A 20,142-nucleotide genomic window follows, 5' to 3' on the forward strand; every position below is an offset into this window, starting at 1 on the left:
CTCAGGGTCTGGTTCTGAATGGAAGGTGGGTAGTAGAGCTGGGCCCCACATCTTTCCTCTTAAGAAGATATCCCCGCTACAGAGAGGTCATTTGCATATAAGTAGATTCTTTGTTTCTCTGACTCTGCTGTCTCCACCCTTGTCTGGGTCAGAGTGCTGCAAGTTTAAAATGGCTGAGGCTGTCTCTACTGCAGAGCACTGAGAGCTGAAAATGGTTGAGGCTTTCTCTACTGAGTTTCCCAGGTTCAGAGAGAGAGAAAGGGACAGAAAGCCCCCAGATTCACCCATTGGCCAGAGATAGCACCCAATCCTTTGGGCTACCTGTCCTGAGACAGATATGTCCCCTGACTCTCCAAGTTCAGCTGTCACCAAAAGCGTCCATCTGCTTGTTGGTGATTCATAGTTTGTATTGAGTGGTTAACATTAAAACCCCAGTTGGAGCTGTGCTGAGGTATATTCACTTGTTCAGAGAGTGCTGCTCTCTAGCGCTGCAAGACTTTGCAGTTTAGGCTGCTGTGACGGAGGGGGCTCTCGGCTCGGGTCCACAGTTTTTACTTATAGATTTTATGCTGTGATCCCATTCCAGATTGTTGCACGATGTGTGGACAGTAGCAGTCATCTCCCAGCAGTTATTCCAGATCTTTTACTAGTTGTTCCTCATTTTTTATTAGTTGCTCTAGGGGGACTAACTAACTTCCACTCTTCTCTATGCTGCCATCTTCTCCTTCTGGCTGTCCACTTTTGAGATCAAATCCCACATACTGGAAGCAAACAAGAAGGTGTAGTTTCACAGCAGGATCCTGAGTGTATTTTTGGAGCATTCTGGCCAGGAGTAGGAACCTGCTTATTCATATTACTTGGGAACTCATTTCAATGGAATGTAAATTCCACAAGAATAGGAACTTTAGTCTTGTTCTGTGCTGTTTTCCCAGCACCTGCAATCATGTGCATAGTGCCCAATAACTGTTTGTGGAATGAATGAATGGATTCTGTTTGCCAGCAATTGATACTTGGGCAGGGGCTGCTGAGTCATACTAGCCTAAGTTCAGTCCCCCAAAACTGAATTGCTGTCTGTGCCGGTCTGAATGTATTGTGTCCCCCAAATGCCATTATCTTTGTGGTCTTGTGGGACAGACGTTTTGGTGCTGGTTAGATTTGCTTGGAATGTGCCCCACCCAGCTGTGGGTGGTGACTTCGGTGGGATACTCCTATGGAGGTGTGACCCCACCCATTCAGGGTGGGCCTTGATCAGTGGAGCCATATAAAACATGCTGACTCAAAGAGACTGAACGGAGTGCAGCTGTGAGTGACGTTTTGAAGAAGAGCAAGCTTGCTAGAGAGGAATGTCCTGGGAGAAAGCCATTTTGAAACCAGAACTTTGGAGCAGACGCCAGCCACGTGCCTTCCCAGCTAACAGAGGTTTTCCGGATGCCATTTGCCATCCTCCAGTGAAGGTACCTGATTACTGATGTGTTACCTTGGACACTTTATGGCCTTAAGACTGTAACTGTATAGCCAAATAAACCCCCTTTTTATAAAAGCCAGTCCATCTCTGGTGTTTTGCATTCTGCAGCATTAGCAAACTAGAACAAATTTTGGTACCAGAGAAGTGGGGTGCTTTTGCTGCTGAGTTTGCAAATACTGAACATGTTGGAACGGCTTTTTAAATGGATAAGGGGAAGATTCTGGAAGAATTGTGAGGAGCTTGATAGAAAAGGCCAAAACTGCTTTAACAAGACTGTTTATGGAAATATGGACTCTAAAGATACTTCTGATGAGGACTTGAGCAGAAATGATGAATGTGTTGTTGCAAACTGGAAGAAAGGTGATCCTTGTTTTAAAATGGCAGAGAATTTGGCAAAATTGAGTCCTAGTGTCAGATGGAAGGAAGAATCTGGAAGCAACAACCTGGAATACTTAGCTGAGGAGATCTCCAGACTACATGTGGAGGATGTATCCTGGCTTCTCCTTGCAGCTTATAGTAAAATGCGAGCAGAAAGAGATAAACTTAGAACTGAACTCTTGGGTTCAAAGAAACCAGAAGCTGATGGCTTGGTGGAATCCCAGAAGCTACAGCCCAATGTGAGGATGTAACCAAACATGGAACCCAGCCACCATTTCACTACAAGCCAAGACTGGAGATGGAATTATCCAGAAAGGATTTGTGGAAAGTCCTGTTGTCTGATGGCTTTGACCCCTGCGTGCTTCATGCAAAGCCAACAGAATTTTTGCGAGATCTTTATAGACAGAGCCATTGCCGGTCTGGATTGGAGGAGACAGACAAGGAAAAAATTAAAGGAAAAATCTCTTCAAAGACAGAGCCATGGAGGTTGAGGTCTGGAGTCAGGAGGTCTCGGGCTGGGAGAGCGGAGCAGCCCACATGCGTGGAAAGGGTGAGTTTGCCCTGGAGGTCGAGGGCGGGCTTTCCGCCTGGATGCTCTGGAAGAGTTTTGCCACCTCAGGTCCCAAAGAGGGTGGAACACATTTCCAGGGAATTGGGGAGAGCCTGGCTGCCACCACACTGTTCTGAAGGGGTTGAGCGTGTGCCCCGGAGATGGAAGGGAATCCGGGAGCTGCCCCGATGTTTGAGGAGGGTGGGGCCGAGAAGGTGGTCTCCCCAATGTGTGGAAATGTTGGAGCACTCACCTAAGCATTTGGAGAGGAAAGGGCTGCCACAAAGGCCCTTAGGAAGGGTTAGGCTCCCGCTCTCTCAAGCCCCAAGGATGCCATGTTGTTTTGTTAATGACTCTCAGACTTTGAAATCTAATGGAGTTTGTCCTGCAGGTTTTAAGAACTGTTTTGGTCCTGTTAACCCTGTTTTCCTTACTGTTTCTCCTTATGGCAGTGGGAATGTTTATCCTATGAATGTCCCTCCTTTGTATATTGGAAGCATATAACTTGTTCTAAGTCCACAGATCCAAGGCTAAAGGAGAATTTTGCCTTAGGACCCACCACGCCTGTAATTGATTTTGATGGGATTTTGTACTTAACTTTTGTTACTGAAATGATTTAAGTTTTTTTGTGATATTGTGGTGGAATGAATGTATTTTGTATTTGGAAAGATATTGTCATTTTGGGGTCCAGGGGGTGGAATGTGCCGGTCTGAATGTATTGTGTCCCCCAAATGCCATTATCTTTGTGGTCTTGTGGGACAGACGTTTTGGTGCTGGTTAGATTTGCTTGGAATGTGCCCCACCCAGCTGTGGGTGGTGACTTCGGTGGGATACTCCTATGGAGGTGTGACCCCACCCATTCAGGGTGGGCCTTGATCAGTGGAGCCATATAAAACATGCTGACTCAAAGAGACTGAACGGAGTGCAGCTGTGAGTGACGTTTTGAAGAAGAGCAAGCTTGCTAGAGAGGAATGTCCTGGGAGAAAGCCATTTTGAAACCAGAACTTTGGAGCAGACGCCAGCCATGTGCCTTCCCAGCTAACAGAGGTTTTCTGGACGCCATTGGCCATCCTCCAGTGAAGGTACCTGATTACTGATGTGTTACCTTGGACACTTTATGGCCTTAAGACTGTAACTGTATAGCCAAATAAACCCCCTTTTTATAAAAGCCAGTCCATCTCTGGTGTTTTGCATTCTGCAGCATTAGCAAACTAGAACACTGTCTTTGGTTCCAACTCTGTGGACTGGTTTTGAAGCCTGAAGAGTAGCCAGCATTGCCTCCTCCTTTACTTTTTCCTGACTAACAGCAAGAATTTGGGAGGTTCCTCTAAGTTTCTTAAAAGTTGAGCTTCTATCAGTAAATGTTTTTGTTCTAAACTCTTCTCCAAATGAACTGGATTTTCCAACTCACACTCTTGTTATGTGGTTTATAGATAAGTCTCCAAAGCCTTAACACACAAAGACCTTCTCTCCTTTCTTTTCACATGTGATTAGAACTTGAAATGTAAACCTTCGTCACTCTTATGATTATGAAATAGCTATTTGAGAACATTAGCATTACATTACTCTTTCAAAAATCTTACTCACTAGCAAATTACTGATAATGTAGATCTAATGATATATTAACATCCATCACCTCCATATTTATCTTCTGTGTTCTTGAGATCTCCATATTGATTCAATTTTTGTTTGTCTGAGTTATTTATAATTTTAAAATTAGGAGTATATGAATAATTTACTTTTTTTAAAAATTTTATTTTGAAATAAATTCAAACTTACAGGAACAGTTGCAAAAACAATACAAAACCTACACACAGAATTCCAGCTTACCCCAACCCCCCTCCCGATACCCCGATCCATCAACTTTAACATCCTGTCACACCACCATTTCTTTCTTTCCCTCCCTCCCTCCCTATCATCCATCATCTATTGCTCTGTCTTCTGAACATATGAGAGCAAGCTGCACACACCCTTGAACAAACAATATAATTCACATATATAATTCCCATGAACAAGAACATTCTCTTTTATGCAATCCCATTAAGTGCAGCTAAGACGTCCAAGAAATTCAACATTAATACAAAGCTTATATTCTATATGTCCTTTTTTTATCCCTTATGTCCCAACTGTGTCCTTTGAGCCTCCTCTCCTCCATCCTCAGATCCCATCCAGGATCATCCTTGGCATTTAATTGTCATTATCTATTTAGACTTTTTTTTTTTTCACTTGTAGAAACATATATACAGCCTAAACCTTCCCATTCCAACCCCTCCCTAACATTCCATTAGTGGGATTAATCACATTTAGAATGTTGCAATGCTATCACCTTTCCACCATCCATTACTAGAAATTTCCCTTCACCCCAAACCCTACTCTCATTTCTTAACTCCCCATTGCCCCTTCCCCCACTTCTCAGAACCCCTACTCTACTTTTCATCTCTATGGTCATATTCTCTGATACTTTCTTTGTGTTTTACCATGGGGCTTAAATTTAACATCTTAAGTCTATAACAATCTTGTTTTTCTTTGATACCAACTTAACTTCAATATGACAGATAAACTATGTTCCTATACTCCCTCATTCCCACACCTTTATGTAGTTCTCATCAAAAATTACATATTTTACATTGAGTCCAAAATCACTGATTTGTCATTACAGTTTATGTACTTTAGATCCTCTAAGAAGTAAATAGTGGAGTTACAAATAAAAAATACAGTAATATTGGTATTTATATTTACCACGTGATCTTTACTGGAAATCTTTATTTCTTCATGTGGTTTCAGTCAATTGTTTAGTTTCCCTTCCTTTCAGCCTGCTCAGTTCCCTTTAGCCTTTCTCATAGGACTGATGAAGTCCCTCAGCTTTTGATTATCTGGGAATGTTTTAATCTTCCCCTCATTTTTACCCTCCAGTTGTTTGTGAATTTTCTAAGTCTCTGATGGTTATTGACTTCTACTTGTATTCCATTGTGGTCAGGGAATGTGCTTTGAATAAATTCAAATTTTTTTTTTTTTAATTTATTGAGGCTTGTTTATGTCCCAGCCTATGGTCTATTCTGGAGAAAGATCTGCGATCACTAGAGAAGAATGTGTGTCCTGGTGATTTGGGATGTAATGTTCTATATATGTCTGTTAAATTTCTCTATATTTCTCTCTCCTTTCTTTGTTTCTCTGTCAGTAGGGCTCCCTTTAGTATCTGAAGTAGGGCAGGTCTTTTATTGGCAAACTCTCTCAACATTTGTCTGTGAAAAATTTAAGCTCTCCCTCAAATTTGAAGGAGAGTTTTGCTAGATAAAGTATACTTGGTTGGAAAATTTTCTCTCTCAGAATTTTAAATATGTCATGCCACTGCCTTCTCGCCTCCATGGTGGCCACTGAGTAGTCACTACTTAGTCTTATGTTGTTTCCTTTGTATGTGGTGAATTGCTTTTCTCTTGCTGCTTTCAGAACTTGCTACTTCTCTTCAGTATTTGACAGTCTGATCAGAATATGTCTTGGAGTGGGTTTATTTGGATTTATTCTATTTGGAGTTTGCTGGGCATTTATGCTTTGTGTATTTATATTGTGTAGAAGGTTTGGGAAGTTTTCCCCAACAATTTCTTTGAATACTCTTTCTAGACCTTTACCCTTCTCTTCCCCTTCTGGGACACCAATGAGTCTTAAATTTGGATGTTTTATTTTATCTGTCATATCCCTGAGATCCATTTCAATTTTTTTCAGTTTTTTTCCCCATTCTTTCTTTTGTTCCTTCATTTTCCATTCTGTGGTCCTCAAGGACACTGAGTCTTTGTTCAGCTTCCTCTAATCTTGTATTATGAGTATCCAGAGTCTTTTCAATTTGGCCTACAGTTTCTTTATTTCCATAAGATCTTTTATTTTTTAATTTACTCTTGCAATTTCTTCTTTATGCTCTTCTAGGCTCTTCTTTATATCCTTTATATCCTGTGCCATGCTCTGGTTGTTTGTCTGTAGTTCTTTGATTAATTGCGCCAAGTATTGTGTCTCTTCTGATCTTTTGATTTGGGTGTTTGGGTTTGGGTTCTCCATATCATCTGGTTTGATCATATGCTTTAAAATTGTTGTTTTTGGCCTCTTGGCATTTGCTTTTCTTATTGGGTTCTTTCAGGATATAAAGAATATTGATCTCTAATTTGTCAGATCTACAGCTTGGTGGTGTACACTTTCTCTAACTAACCAGCAGATGGTGTCTGCGAGTCACCTGTTCCTCTCAAACCAGTTATTCCCAACTTTGTCTTTGTGGTGTGTGGGGATCTGATTCTTGTGGGGTTCAACTGGTGCACTAAGTTTGGGTGTGTTGTTGGTGCTGTCCGCCCTGAATGTAGGGTGTGTGTCTGGGTGGTTAGGGAGGCAGGGAAGCTTTAATAGTCAAACCTCCCAGGTGTTCTTGGAGATTTAAGGCTGTTGCAAGAGTCTAAGCTTTCATTTCAGTCTTGCCACAGATTGTCTCTGCCGCTGACCCACAAGTCCTTGGTTTTGGTGTAGGGTCCCTGGGATTTCTGAGTGGGTCCCCCTTCTCAGCCGTGCTCTTCCAGGACCTCTGCTGAGGGAAGATTGTGCCACATCACAAGTGCGCGCTGGTCTCCAGGGAAGCCCCGGGCTGCCAGGCTGTGCAGGGGCATTTCCAGCCTGCTTTAAAGATGGTTGAATGGGACGTGTTAATTTCCCCCTTTTCACACAGGTTCGCCTTCCCAGCTCTGGGACAATTAGCTGTGGGTGCACTGAAGTCCACTATCCACGGCCGACATTGTGGCATGTGCACAGTGCTTTGGGAATCACTCCCTGTCACACTGGGACCCTTGGCCCGGCTCTGGGCTATAGCTCCTGCCTGGGCAGGAGCGTCTCCAACCCGCCGGGGAGATGGGTGCAAGGGGCCTGCTTTCTTTCTCTTTTTGTCTCCTCTCTGCCCCCCAGGCCCCAGGTTAATCAGCAGCAGGCTATCCTCCATGCCAAACACCAAGACTTGGCCCAGCCCACTCCTGCCGTTCCTGCCATGCTTCACTGCGCGGTTCTCACTGTCGTAACCAGAGCTGCTCCTGTTTTTTTTTTGTTGTTTTTTTTTTAAGAAAAGAACTAGTCTGTCTCCAAATGCCAACCCACAGTTTCCCATACCACAGCGCGGCCACTGGACTTTCAGCCGGCTCACTCACTCGTTTCAGAATGCGGGCTCCTGGTTTCACCAAATGCACGGTCCCTGTGGATTTAGCAGACCTTTTCTGGCTGGTGCATCGCTGGAACTGGTGTTCTGAGTCACTATCTGGCTTTTATCTAGTTTTTTTCATGGAGGTGTTTTTTGCCCTGTCTCACCTAGCTGCCATCTTAGGTTCTCCTCACTTTTGTTTTTTTTGGACCCTTACATGTCAGAGATCATCTTTTCCTTGAACACATTTGCCAACTTGGTAGGATATGGCTGTAATGACTTGTATCCATCAGTGTTTTGAGTAATGTCTTCTGATTTTCTTTCAAATTGTAGGTCTCCAGGTACTTATGTACTTTTCCCCTTTATCGTTGTAAGTCCCAAAGTTTTCTTAACCAAGATTGTGGCGTAACCACATTCTCCTTATATTTCTTAGTTTTTGTTCCATGTATTTTTATGCTAGCTTGTTTGGTGTGAAAACGCTCATTCCAGTTCCGTTGTCCAGTGGAAGACACCCCTTTTGGTAATCCTGTCCAGCAAGTGTTGAACCATTTTTGATCTCAGGTCTTGGATCTTCAGCTCAGGGAAAATGCCTCATGCTATGTTGGAAATATTGTCTCCCCACCTCTCAATGCCTAATTCCTTCTCTCCTTCTGAGACATCTTGAAATCAACTCTCCTGAAGCTGTTGTGGTAAAGAGACGGGTCCTGGGGCCAAATATCTTGGGTTTAAATTATGTCACTTCCTACAAGTCACAGTTTCTCTGAGCCTTAGTTCCTTCATCGGTGAAATGAGGGTAGTGATACTACTGGCAAGGGAGGCAGACACATGCTTTTCATTATCTTTTCCAGACCTTGAAATTTTAAGGTCAAAAATGAGATTATTAAGACATTTATGCTGTGGCCATGCATGTTAAATTATGCCTCTCCCCTCAAATGGGGCTGGTTTCCGTGGTAAAGTGTGAGACCAATGGGAGTAGAAAGAGACCCTGGCTGTCAAGAGACCCAAGTTCTGGTGCCAACTGTATGGCCTTGGACAGCGATCTTAACTTCCCTGAACTTACTGGTAAAAAATGGAGGATTTCAAAGTTCTGACTTAGTTTTCAAGTTTGGCTTTGATTTTTTTAAAGGACAAATTAATTTCTTGACAGTGTAGAAGCAGCAAACAAAAGGGTCCCCTAAAGGGCTTTTTTATTCACTGGCCTAATTGCTAAGGAGAAAAGACAAATGAAAATTTAAATGCGATCTAAGGAGATTTCACAACTATAATTTCTATCATGCGTATTGATGAAATGAAATCTTAAAGGACTCCATCTACTGAAGCCTGTACCTAAACACTCACTCAATTTTTAGAGATTTGAGACAGAGTTAAGACTCTATGGTTAGAGCCTTTGAAGTGCAAAGTTACAAGAATTAGAATTCTCAAAGGCTCCCTAGTTTTCGTCCATTGTAGTGAAAACATTTAGAGTGATTTACTTCTGAAGAAACAGTACACTCTTGTAGACTGTGCTCATTTTCATGCAGAAGGGGAGAACAAAATGGAACTTCTTTATACTGCAAAGATAACCCAAATATCAAAATTATTTACACAATTTTCTAGGGTCAAGTTTTCAAAGAGCATTTCTTTTTAAAAAGTGTTCTAAATATTAAGATGGCCGAATCTTTTGGGTAAGATCTGTCTGTGCCATTCATCCAAGCATGATTATCTGCCATGTATAGATACTTAGGCTGCTCTAAGTGCTTGGAGGAGAAGTTATATAGAGATATCTGGCCACAGAAAAGATCTAGGAAACTGTAATAGACGTTCAAAGGGAAAATAAATTACTTTTCAGTGGGTGAGACCAGAGAAGGCCTCATGGATGGAAGAGGGATCATTTAAGAAAGGGCTAGCAGGTAGGTAAAATTTTGGCTTGGGAATTCATGGGGAGGAAGGGATGATAAGGTGGAGGGCGAGCATTCCAGGGATGGAGAACAGGATGACTGCAGGCAAAGTGATGGATGAACACAGGTTCTACTATCAGGAACAATGAGTAATTCCATATGGAAATGATAGAAAGAGGAAGAAGAGGATAAGGGCAGATGTTGTTAAGGACGGAAGAGAACTTTCAGTCCTTAAAATCACTAACTCGTACTAGATTGAAGCTCTCTCAATAAAGTTTGCAATTAGGAAAGAATATGAAAACGTGAAAGAATTCATCACAGAAAACACAACAGTAAGTAGTGCTTTACCACTACAAAAGGCATTTTAACTTGGAAAACAGGGAAGAGCTGAATCCATCTGCCTCAGGTCTTCAAAGGCAGTGGTCTTCAAGACGCTTACAAGTGTTTATAACTGTTACAGCCACCGATCACCATGAATTCTGGGTGGGAAAAGCTGACCTGTCTTAAAATCTTTAGCCAGGGCATAGGTTATTAACCTACTTACACAACGAACATTCCCTAAGGCATGAAAATCTGGTTATGGGAACCTGCTTAAGAAATGTCATCAGGCGTGTGTGAACATTGAGTTTTTAGAAACAGAGCAATTTACTAACATTATTCCAGCAAGACTACCAACTGTGCTGGCAACACAGCTGAAGGGGCCTCAAGAAAAAGATTAAGGTTCTCTAATGGCAAACAGAATAAACCAAAAGAAAAGTAGAATATTTCAAAGAATTCTGATACCATAAAGCAGAAAACTTCCATAACTTACGTGAGGAGCCCTCAACATCTCCCACTCTCAACCACCCCCCCCCAAAAAAACCCAGAACTTTGATATATTATTATAAATGGACTAGCTGCCTATTTTCAAAACAGATTCAATTTGCAAGTTTCCATTTGTGCATTTAGAATAAACATTGGCTTACACTTCAAGGATAGAGTATGTATCTATTGAGTAAAGCAAGCTTAATCTGTTCATTTTTTAAAAAGAAAACTTGTCCATTAAGGGAAAATCATTTTCATCTGCAATAATGGCAGCCAAAGAGAATGGAATCAGATTATGATAACTCCTTAATGGATACAATCTCTACTAAGCACCATGCTTTTTTCATTTCTTTTCTAAAGCAGTCAGCACCTGGGAATTTATGTTCTCTGCCATATCATTATATCAGAGAGAAAAGTGTTTCTACTTCCTTCAAGATTACACTGGCTCCTCTAAGGAATCAGAGTTGAAAATAGCCAAAAGACAAAGTTTTCAGGGTAGAAAAATTTATTATGGACGACTTCCTCTTTGTGGAACAGAATGAAGACGAAATCAAGACATACCAGATTTTGTTGTTTTGATTATTTTAGGCCAAAAATTGCTGATGTTTGATCACTTTGGATCTACAACAAAGGGTAACCGTTACAATGATGCTGCCATCCTTCACCCAGATATCAGGAAATAAACTTCTCTTTTCTTTAAAATTGATTTCTTTGGAACTCCCGTAGGACTTAGCATAAAGCTATGTCCCTTGACTGAAGAGATGTTTGTTCAATGAATGTTCAATTAAATAAAAGTGACAGTAAAACTCAAGCTCTCTGTGAAGCCAGACTGAACTTTTTCCTCTCCTCAATGACAAACCATCAGTATGAACTTTTAACAGAAACAGTACAAAAATCTCTTAGCCCCATCAGGTCTATGATGCAATAAGCAAACTGGATTTCTAATTAACTTTCTACATAAGGGAGATTATACCTTAAATGAATTAATCCCAAACATACTTTTTCATAGTAGTCTATTCTTGGGCAGTATAAAGAGCAAAGCATTTTCCTTTGGTTAACAGTCCTAGAAATATCCTGTATGCATGGATTGAATTAAAATTATATTTAGTGTTATTTCAAAAACTTAAAAAATGCTTTCAGATTTGCTGGACTTAAATGTGAGAAAAGAGGACGAAACTGGCAACCTTGGAATCACTGTTCATTGACTTTATGCCACTGACAACAGGAGCCTCAGGATAGGAAAACCAGAGTAAAGAGAGGATTTCCCTATCATGCTGAAAGAGGTGCTATGAGATTTATAAAACAATGTATTTCTACGATCAGATAATTGATGAATTTTCAGGATTAACATCTCTGTTGTGGAAGCTGCATTGCTGTTTAACTGATGAATTTTAGGTGAAATGATGTCTGTGTGCTCACTGTTTTAGTCCAGATGAATTGTTAAGAGAGCTTTCTCCAGCAAAATTTTAGGCAACAGCCCAAGGGGAACTTCTAAAAGGATAATTTATGGTACTGACAGACAATCATGCTAAATGCCAATCTTCTCCATGAACTAGAAGCATCATCAATTTATGCATGTTCATAGTCTCTTTTGAATTCTAAACTCACCTGGATTAAAGTTTTGATGCATCATCTTTAACTTTTTTATTGACATTTTCTATCCTTCCTTTAAAATACAAAAGTTATAAAACAAAAAACCTAGAATTTTACATTTATTTTCAATAACAAAGTATTGTCCCAAAGCCAGCTATTAGAATCTTGTATTCATCAAATGATAAAATATTTAAACTTCAAAGTGAAAAAAATGTTATACCAAATGGAAAATTATCTATTAAAATTTCAGGAAGATCTACATTATCTAAAGCCATTCTATAATTTTATTCATATATTTTGTGGAATTCACATATTTTTTTCTTACAGCAAACATAACACTGTAGGCCACAGGAAGCTGCAGTACTATTGTTTCATTAGCAGCAAGTTAATATTTTATATCTGGGTATCTGGACAATAAATAGCCTGCTTCTTTGGATGTGGATGATTAAAATGTAGTATCACTGCAGCTTCATATTGTGATTGCTATTTTACAGAGCTTATAAACACACAAAAAATATGATCTTTGTCTATATTTTATACAAATACAACAGTAGTTTGTGAATACATTTTAAGTACATGATATACATGATAAGCCATCTGATTTCCCAATATCACAGAAAAGCGATTTTAAATGCAATAAAAATATACAAAATTCAGCCTGGAATGCAGATATTTTTCTTTTCTATTTTGACTCAAAACTTTATCCTTAGAACATTTTTAGAGTACTAGTCCAAACACTTTTTTGTTAGCTAAAAATACAATTTCAGCAGTCCAGCTTATGTTCAGGCATGTTGCAATCCATTTCCTAGTGGGTTCCCAGTTTTTGTTAAATTCAAAGGGCTGTTAGTAACATACAGCATGTTCTTCACTCCACACCACATTATAAAGCCCATTTTTCATTTTACATTACAGTCCCTTTGTGGACAAAAGCTGGGTTTGTTCTGATAACATTTGCACATCCAAGATTTCCTTCTGCAAGTGCACATGAATACACTGTGGCGGTGTAAAAGTTTGTTAATGACAAAATAAGTCACAGTATAAAAATATATTGTACACCTTTACACCTAATGGAGTCCTTTATCTATGGATTAAAAAAAAATACAACTGAATGAGACAGAAGTTTGTAGCACCATGAAGAGCTGTATCCCAAGTTACATTAGCAGCATGATCCAACATAATATTGAAGGAGTGTTTCTGAGAAGATAAACATTCATTCTGGTTCATCTGTACCACTGAAGCTTATACAATGAAGCATTTTATGCATTAGCAGTAGTTCTGTGTCATTTCTGCAGCTAGATAATGTATTGAAAGATATTGCCTTCCATCCTCAAAGGACTGATGTTGTAGAAGGGTCTACGAGTGACCTAAGTGTGCCTTTACCAATATCGGTAGTAGTATTTCGTTTTATACAGTCACAGAGGAGTTCTGTGTGGATCTTTAGCACAAAACTACAATCACAATTTTATGTAGATCTGTGTACTCACAACGGATTACATGTGTTGCAGACATGGCTGCTGACACAGGATGAGAAAAAGAAGACAAACTCAACTTGATGCACTCACATGTCAGAGATAACAGTCTGCCACTGCTAATGATGAATACCCAACATTGAAAAGATCTCCTTCAATGTCACATGGATCTCAGTAGGCTAGAAGCAACCTGGGTGAACTGGTATGTTTTAACTTACGTACTGGGAAGACAGTGTGCTTCGAGACAACGTAAACCTTGTACAAAAATAAACCATTGTAAAACCTTATGAAAAGACAACACACTGATTCTGTGCAATATAGCAAATTGATAAGAAAACACTGTAAAAATGTACCTGTTTAAAATACCATCTACCATTTGTACACAAAGCATTATATATCAAAGGCCTACATTTATATCATCTAATGGCACTTGAAACAAATTATAATAAGTCTTAAAATAAAAGGCATGACCTATGAGAAAGTTTCTGTAAAGGTTTAGATTCATTTTGAAAGTGCTATATCTTGTAATATGTGTAATATAGAGGTTGACCAAGCTCTATTTTTTCAAAAAAAATATTGGCCTATAATATGTGTATTGCTCACTAGACAAATGATCCTGAAAATATGTACTCTTTAACATTCATTATTAGCTTAATAAAGCAATCAGCTCTGGCTCATGTTTCAGTCAGTATGTGGTTTTTAAAAACCACTACTGTCCAAATTAACACAATATATCACTGTATTTCCACAAATGACTAAGAATAATAAAGCACAAGCAACAAATAGGCCAGAAAAAAAAAATACATAGCTTGAAAAAAACACTAAATGAAATTTAAAAGCTGCACAAAGAGTGGTACATGATCAGCCAGGACAACTGAAGTTTTCAAAAACTGAACTCGGTAACAAGGATTTTAAAATGAAAGTTTTAACAGTGACTGATAACTACAGAGATAATATTTGTATACATTAATGAATAATATTGCTTACAGTGCCAAGATCCTTCCACTTCACACTCCTGTGTTTAGTGACCAAATCTGTTCACACAAGTGGAAGTTCCAACTGAATGAGGTTCAATATCTTGTCTGAGGTCCAAATCCTAAACTAAAATATTTTTATTTAATGACAATCACTTTTACTAAGCTAAGGCACTGCCAGAAATTTCAAGGATGATGACGCTGGCCATTGGAGAATGAAAACAGCATTGGCAGTAATTATTCTTAATCCCATCTGTTGCCATAAACAAAAATGACAATTTTTTTCTAGGGAAATAAAAAGCCAATTCTGTATCACATCCTTGTTAGAACATTGTGCAATTAATATCAATGAGTCTGCCTCATCTTTAATAGAAATTCTTTCAATAAAGGTTTAGTGACCACTACAGTCAATTCTAAAAAACAAATTAGCTGAATTCTCTCTTATTTTGAAGTGTTATTTCAAGTCTGTGGGGCAGCAATAGGCAAAGAGGTGTACGCATGAAAATTAAGACTTTACAATTGTGTCCTGAAAGATGTGCCTCCATGATTGTGAATTTCATTCCATTTTAGGCTTAAAAATATAAAATTTTATATATATATATATATATATATATATATATATATATATATATATATTAGTCCCCATTTCCAAAACACTGTATTTCATAAATCCTGGTATCCCTCGTTTTTTTTTTAATTAACAGTGAAATACAACCTACCTAAGGCCGTCTCAGTTCATTAATTTGACTTCTGTTTAAGCAAATTTTACACAGAATAAAGCAGTGCTTCCACACTTGCTATTTGTGACTACTATTTAAAAATAGGTTTTCTATTTATTTGTGCTCTGTCACCAATTTTTTTTTTCTTTTTTAAAAATGGCGATTAAAGCAATATTGAACACTAATCATTCAACTAAAGATTTCGGTAAGCAATCTGTTTCATAGAAACTAAAGGAGGCAGTAATGAAGCAGAGCTAAAGTCTACTTTCAGCACAAATATTCTCCTCCTAATCAAAAGCTTAGGAGCAGTTTGAAAATTTAAAAATGTATTTCATTATTATCATATATAATTTTAATGCCTTTGGAACACGATTTTTAATAAAATGTATTTTTTCACAATAAAATATAAATACATAAGTATAAAAATTACTGCTCCTAGGATTAAAAAAAAAATAGGAGCATGATAGAGTATCAGGAGCCAAAGCTCCTTAGGAGAGCAACTTTGATTCTATGAAGTGCGATATATATGTGTGTGTGTGGGTATATATATAATATGTATAGTGAAACCCCCATTTACATTATTACAATTTACATTTCTCCACAAGTTATACTACTCCCAAATCTTTTAAATAATGTTATATTCAGTAATATGCACTCATTTTTAAAAAAGACATTCTTGGTAAACATCTCATCTGCAGTGATAACGCCCTATATCAAAGAAAAAAGCTTCCATATAGGGCTAATGAGTGCTTCAGAAATATTTTTCTTTCTTTTTTCTTTTTTTTAAGAGATATATACTCTTGTATAAACCTCCCCATTTTACCCCACCCCTAAAGACAGGGTCCTAAAATAAGGTATTAACAAGTGCTGAATAGATATGTTTCTTAGGTTACTGTCCCAACTGACACTTACAAAGCTATGATAACTTGACCTTGGAGAAGGTTATGGCTAACAGGTTATGCTTATCTAACATGAGGAAAGCCCACAATAACCACTTTATTTGGTGAACAAAAATTCTGGATTATTATTTGCACATTAACTAATATAGAACGTGTTTTACGTTCCTTTGTCCCCTATATAAATTCAACTTATTTGAAACAACCCCCCACCCCCGGTTTCCCAGAGATGTGTAAAAGTGGGGTTTTACTGTATATATTTTTAGTCACCTAAAAATTTGTGGTAATTCCTCAAATAGTCTCCTAACACATTTGACTTTAGATTCTCTATCCGGAAATAGTAATGAAAGATGAATTAACACTAAGAAAAATACCAAGGGGCAGCGTTGTTGCTTTTGTTTCCTGCTTTTGGCTCACATCCCCCTCCCAGCTGAGCCCTCCACCCGGGGACACACAACCTCACGTGTAATTGCATGCAGGTTCTCCGACTGTAGACCAACTGTGGACCCACAATCAACAGCAAGTTTCCTGCTGCACTTGGCCCACCCTTTGGCTGTGAGAGGTGGAAGAAATTAAGAGATCTACATATTGACTCTGAAGATTCCAATGCCATACACTATTAATATTAATAAACAGAAAGATAGTAAGTCAAGAAGGTTGAAATGTGACAAAATATCCTGTGTACTAATTTAAGGCCAACTATGAAGTATGCCACGCCATCTGACTAGGAGACTCATTTTTTTTCCTATATATGGATGTTTTTTTTTTTTCTTCCTTATATGCTCATAATATCAATGGGAAATATTTCATTTAGCCAGACAATAACAAGTCTTCAAAATATACTGACCTGAAATTACGGTAAACCTAAGAAACATTTAACTCCTAAAGTAGAGGTTTAGTTTGTACCAAACACTTAATTATGAATCAATTTAGAGGCTAGTAAAAATTTAAAAACTCTCTGGTTATTCATAAAATTTTACAAAATTTACATTCTATTGCAAAATTTTTTGAGCCAAATGTCAAAAGGCAGAGCCATTGTTATTGGACAATAATGAGAATTTTAAGATATAAATGTGATCTGAACGTGGGATTTATAAAACTTTACTACTAATAATGGCTTTCCTATAAGAAAAAAATCTTAAAATATGACAGTTGGCAGTGAATTAGGACAAAATAACCAGGTAAACATAACTGAATACAAATGGTTCCAAAGCTCATTTTAAAAGCTCATTTCTATTTATACTGGCTTAACGAAGACTGGTACTATACAAAAAGCAAAAATCTTTATACTGTCTTAAAGTAGGCACTAAAATAAAAATGGTCATCTAAGGCATGGCTACATATACAGTTCTGTAACAGATCCGTGTCCTGGACTCTTACTGGAAAGCTTGATGGAAACGTGGCAGGGTGGTGCTTGTGCTCAAACTACTGGTGAACGCTGCTGAGAGCGAGTGCAGAGACCCAAGCCCAATTGTGTTTGCAGGATCTGGAAGATCCTGTGTCTGTGGGGGGAGCTGAGACACAGAAGAATGTGCTTCTTCTTGTGAGTAGCTCATCCCAAGGCTCCCCACTGATATGGGATTATAGGAAGGACCATTCAATGGTATGAAATTAAACAACTGAGAAAAATCCAATGCTGGTGTGTTTAGGGGATCGCTAATAGAAATAGAGCTTTTTGACAGGGAGAGCTCCCCTGCGCCATCATCTAGGGCCCCAATTTGAGGATCCAACCCTAGTTTAGAGGATGATGCTTGAGAATCCTGGGATGAAGAGGGCATGCCACCTTGTAACTCCATCAGGTAACTCTCAATTTCTCCCTTTAATGGCTGTTCTTTTTCAGGAATAGAAATTGCATATGAGGTAGAACTGAATGGGTATTTGAAAGAAAGGTGGTGAGAAGGATGTACAGTGTCCATATCTATTGGGCATGTCATTCCCAAAGGTAACGTTGTGATCATTTGGTGGGCAGATCCAGAACTCTGCATGGACTGAAATGGAGTGTTGTAGAGGTTTAACTGCAAAGTGTTTGTGAATGGCTTTGATAAAAGTTCACTGGAGGGTAAGGACATCACTGGAAGTAGCTCATCTTTTATAGGCACAGAAACGTTGCAGGTGAAGGGATCTAGAAAATCCACCGGTTCCGTTTTGACCTTCAGGAGTTCTTGGTTGTGACTCTTCTTCATATGTCGGGTCAGGTGATCTTTCCGTCCAAATCTCTGTGCACAGTACTGACACAGGAAGTCCTTTCTTCCAGTGTGCACCACCATGTGTCGACGGACATCCTTGCGGGTGTAGAAGCGGCGATCGCAGTGCTCGCACTGGTGCTTCTTCTCCTTGGTGCCCCCTGACGACTTGCCTGCGTGCGACTTAAGGTGCTCCAGAAGCACTCCTGTGCTCTCGAATGTCTGCAGGCACACCTTGCAGGTGAGGTCTCCACTTGTGGCAGCATGCAAGGCCAAATGACGTTTAAACCCAAGCTTGGTGTTGTAGTTCTTGCCACATTCTTCACACTTAAACGTCTCTTTGTTAGGGTCATGTGTATGTAGGTGATTCTTCAGGTGATCTTTCCGGTGAAACATTTTCTCACAATAATTACACTTGTGGGTTTTCTCAGGAGAATGAGTAGCCATGTGCCTTTAAACACAGACACATTCTGTAAGTAATTATCATGACAAAAAGGGTACGTATTCACTTTTCTAATGGAAGCTAGACTACTATGCTAAAACAGAATTCCCTTAATAATGGAAACTTTTTAACTCACAACATACCACGAGGATAGTTAATATACCTAAATATTGCAAAACTTGAGCCATTTAAGTTGCCACTTTAGTCTTTGCTGGTTTTTAGCTATCATTACAAAAGCAAATGAGCAAAACTGAATATACTCACGTACAAGTCCATAACCAAAAATTTTCAGTCCATACCCTTTCCTTGTAGCAATTTCTTTGTACAAATGGAAATTCTACTCTCATTAAGCATTTTACTTTAAAAAATCCAAAGACACTAACACATAGAAGTAGGTGATTTAGAATTCTAAAAACTAGCCAATCCAAAGACACTAACACATAGAAGTAGGTGATTTAGAATTCTAAAAACTAGCCAATGTCTAATCTACTTAACATTTCCTCTCTGCAAATCAGCTAAAAAATGTGTATACAAATATATACGTTTACAACGGCTTTTAAAATGGCCAACATAATAGAAAATACCATCTGAAAAACAAATAGAGTTTAATACCTTTGTAACTTGTACTTAGAAACAAAGGCCTTGGTGCAGTCTTGCTGTGTGCACTGGTAGGGCCTCTCTCCTGTGTGAGAGTAGGAGTGAACCTTTAATTTCTCAACACTGTTAAAGGCCTTGTCACACAGTTGGCAAAGAAAGTTTTTTCTTGGTTTGGTTTCACCACGCTTACGTTTCCCTGAAGGGACTTTCTGGGTATCTCTTACTTCTGACAAATCACCGGGAATGACAGTGGCCATCGCAGCCTAAACCAGGCCTTCTTGTTGGACACTTGGGAACTGCCCAACTCCACTAAATGATTTAGCTTTAGGTGGCTTCTCAAGTTTCATGTGGTCGTAAAAGAAAGCAAAAAGGGACTGGAAAAAAAAATAAGAAACAACTAGTTTGTAACTAAACTTAATTTTTAAAAATTTATTTGCTATGTGATGCTTTTGAATTAAGAAAGAAACCATAAAATGGATTCAGCTGGTCTAATGTAATATCTGTAGGTTTCCTTGTATTTGTTAAAGTACATATAAATGCATTGCTCAGAATGAACAGTTCACACATACCATCAAATTCCACCTGACAAATGTTGTACTTAGGGATAACAATAGTGTTTTAGGGAACTCTCAGGAAGTATCAAAATGCAACCCTAAAAGTGGCATTATTAAGCTTCCATTTTAACAAAGGAGTGGGAAAGATAAAGCTGACTAAAGACATAAAAATGTTCCAGCAAATATGTTAATGTCTAGAATAATTTTAATTAGTGCAAGTCAGCTCTAGTCACACTCTGAACTGTGGGAAGATTATAGATAAGCAACTGAAAACTCTTTTAGGTACCTTGTGAACCATTTAGTCCATGGAAGAAGTGCTTAATACACAGACATCAGAGGCCTGAAAGAGTTCAACGTACCACCCAAAGGGAAATTTCCCCTCCACACCAGTGCCGTCACACCCAGAGGACTTCCTGAGTGCAGGAGAAGAAATGGTTTACCTTCATAACCAACATGCTTGCTTGAAATGGTAAAACCATTTGA

The 20,142-nt window shown here is 38.8% G+C and overlaps 1 protein-coding gene across 4 annotated transcripts in view; it reads right to left on the reverse strand.

The window, feature by feature from the left end:
• Positions 1 to 16,736: 16,736 nt before the first annotated feature.
• The window catches only part of PLAG1 (PLAG1 zinc finger), a 46,349-nt gene continuing 42,943 nt past the window's right edge, over positions 16,737 to 20,142 (reverse strand). For 2 of the 4 annotated variants that reach the window (XM_037803384.1, XM_037803382.1), the window contains exons 3-4: positions 19,121 to 19,479; positions 16,737 to 18,517 (exon numbers count right to left, since the gene is read on the reverse strand). In XM_037803384.1, coding sequence (XP_037659312.1) covers positions 17,260 to 18,517; positions 19,121 to 19,362 — 1,500 coding nt within the window. In that variant the 5' untranslated portion in view covers positions 19,363 to 19,479 and the 3' untranslated portion in view covers positions 16,737 to 17,259. Of the gene's footprint in view, positions 18,518 to 19,120; positions 19,613 to 20,142 lie in introns of those variants that run through there. The other 2 variants (XM_037803385.1, XM_037803386.1) reach the window with 2 other exon arrangements.

The sequence above is a fragment of the Choloepus didactylus genome, chromosome 14 (genome assembly GCF_015220235.1).
Source record: "Choloepus didactylus isolate mChoDid1 chromosome 14, mChoDid1.pri, whole genome shotgun sequence".
Lineage (NCBI taxonomy): Eukaryota > Metazoa > Chordata > Mammalia > Pilosa > Megalonychidae > Choloepus > Choloepus didactylus.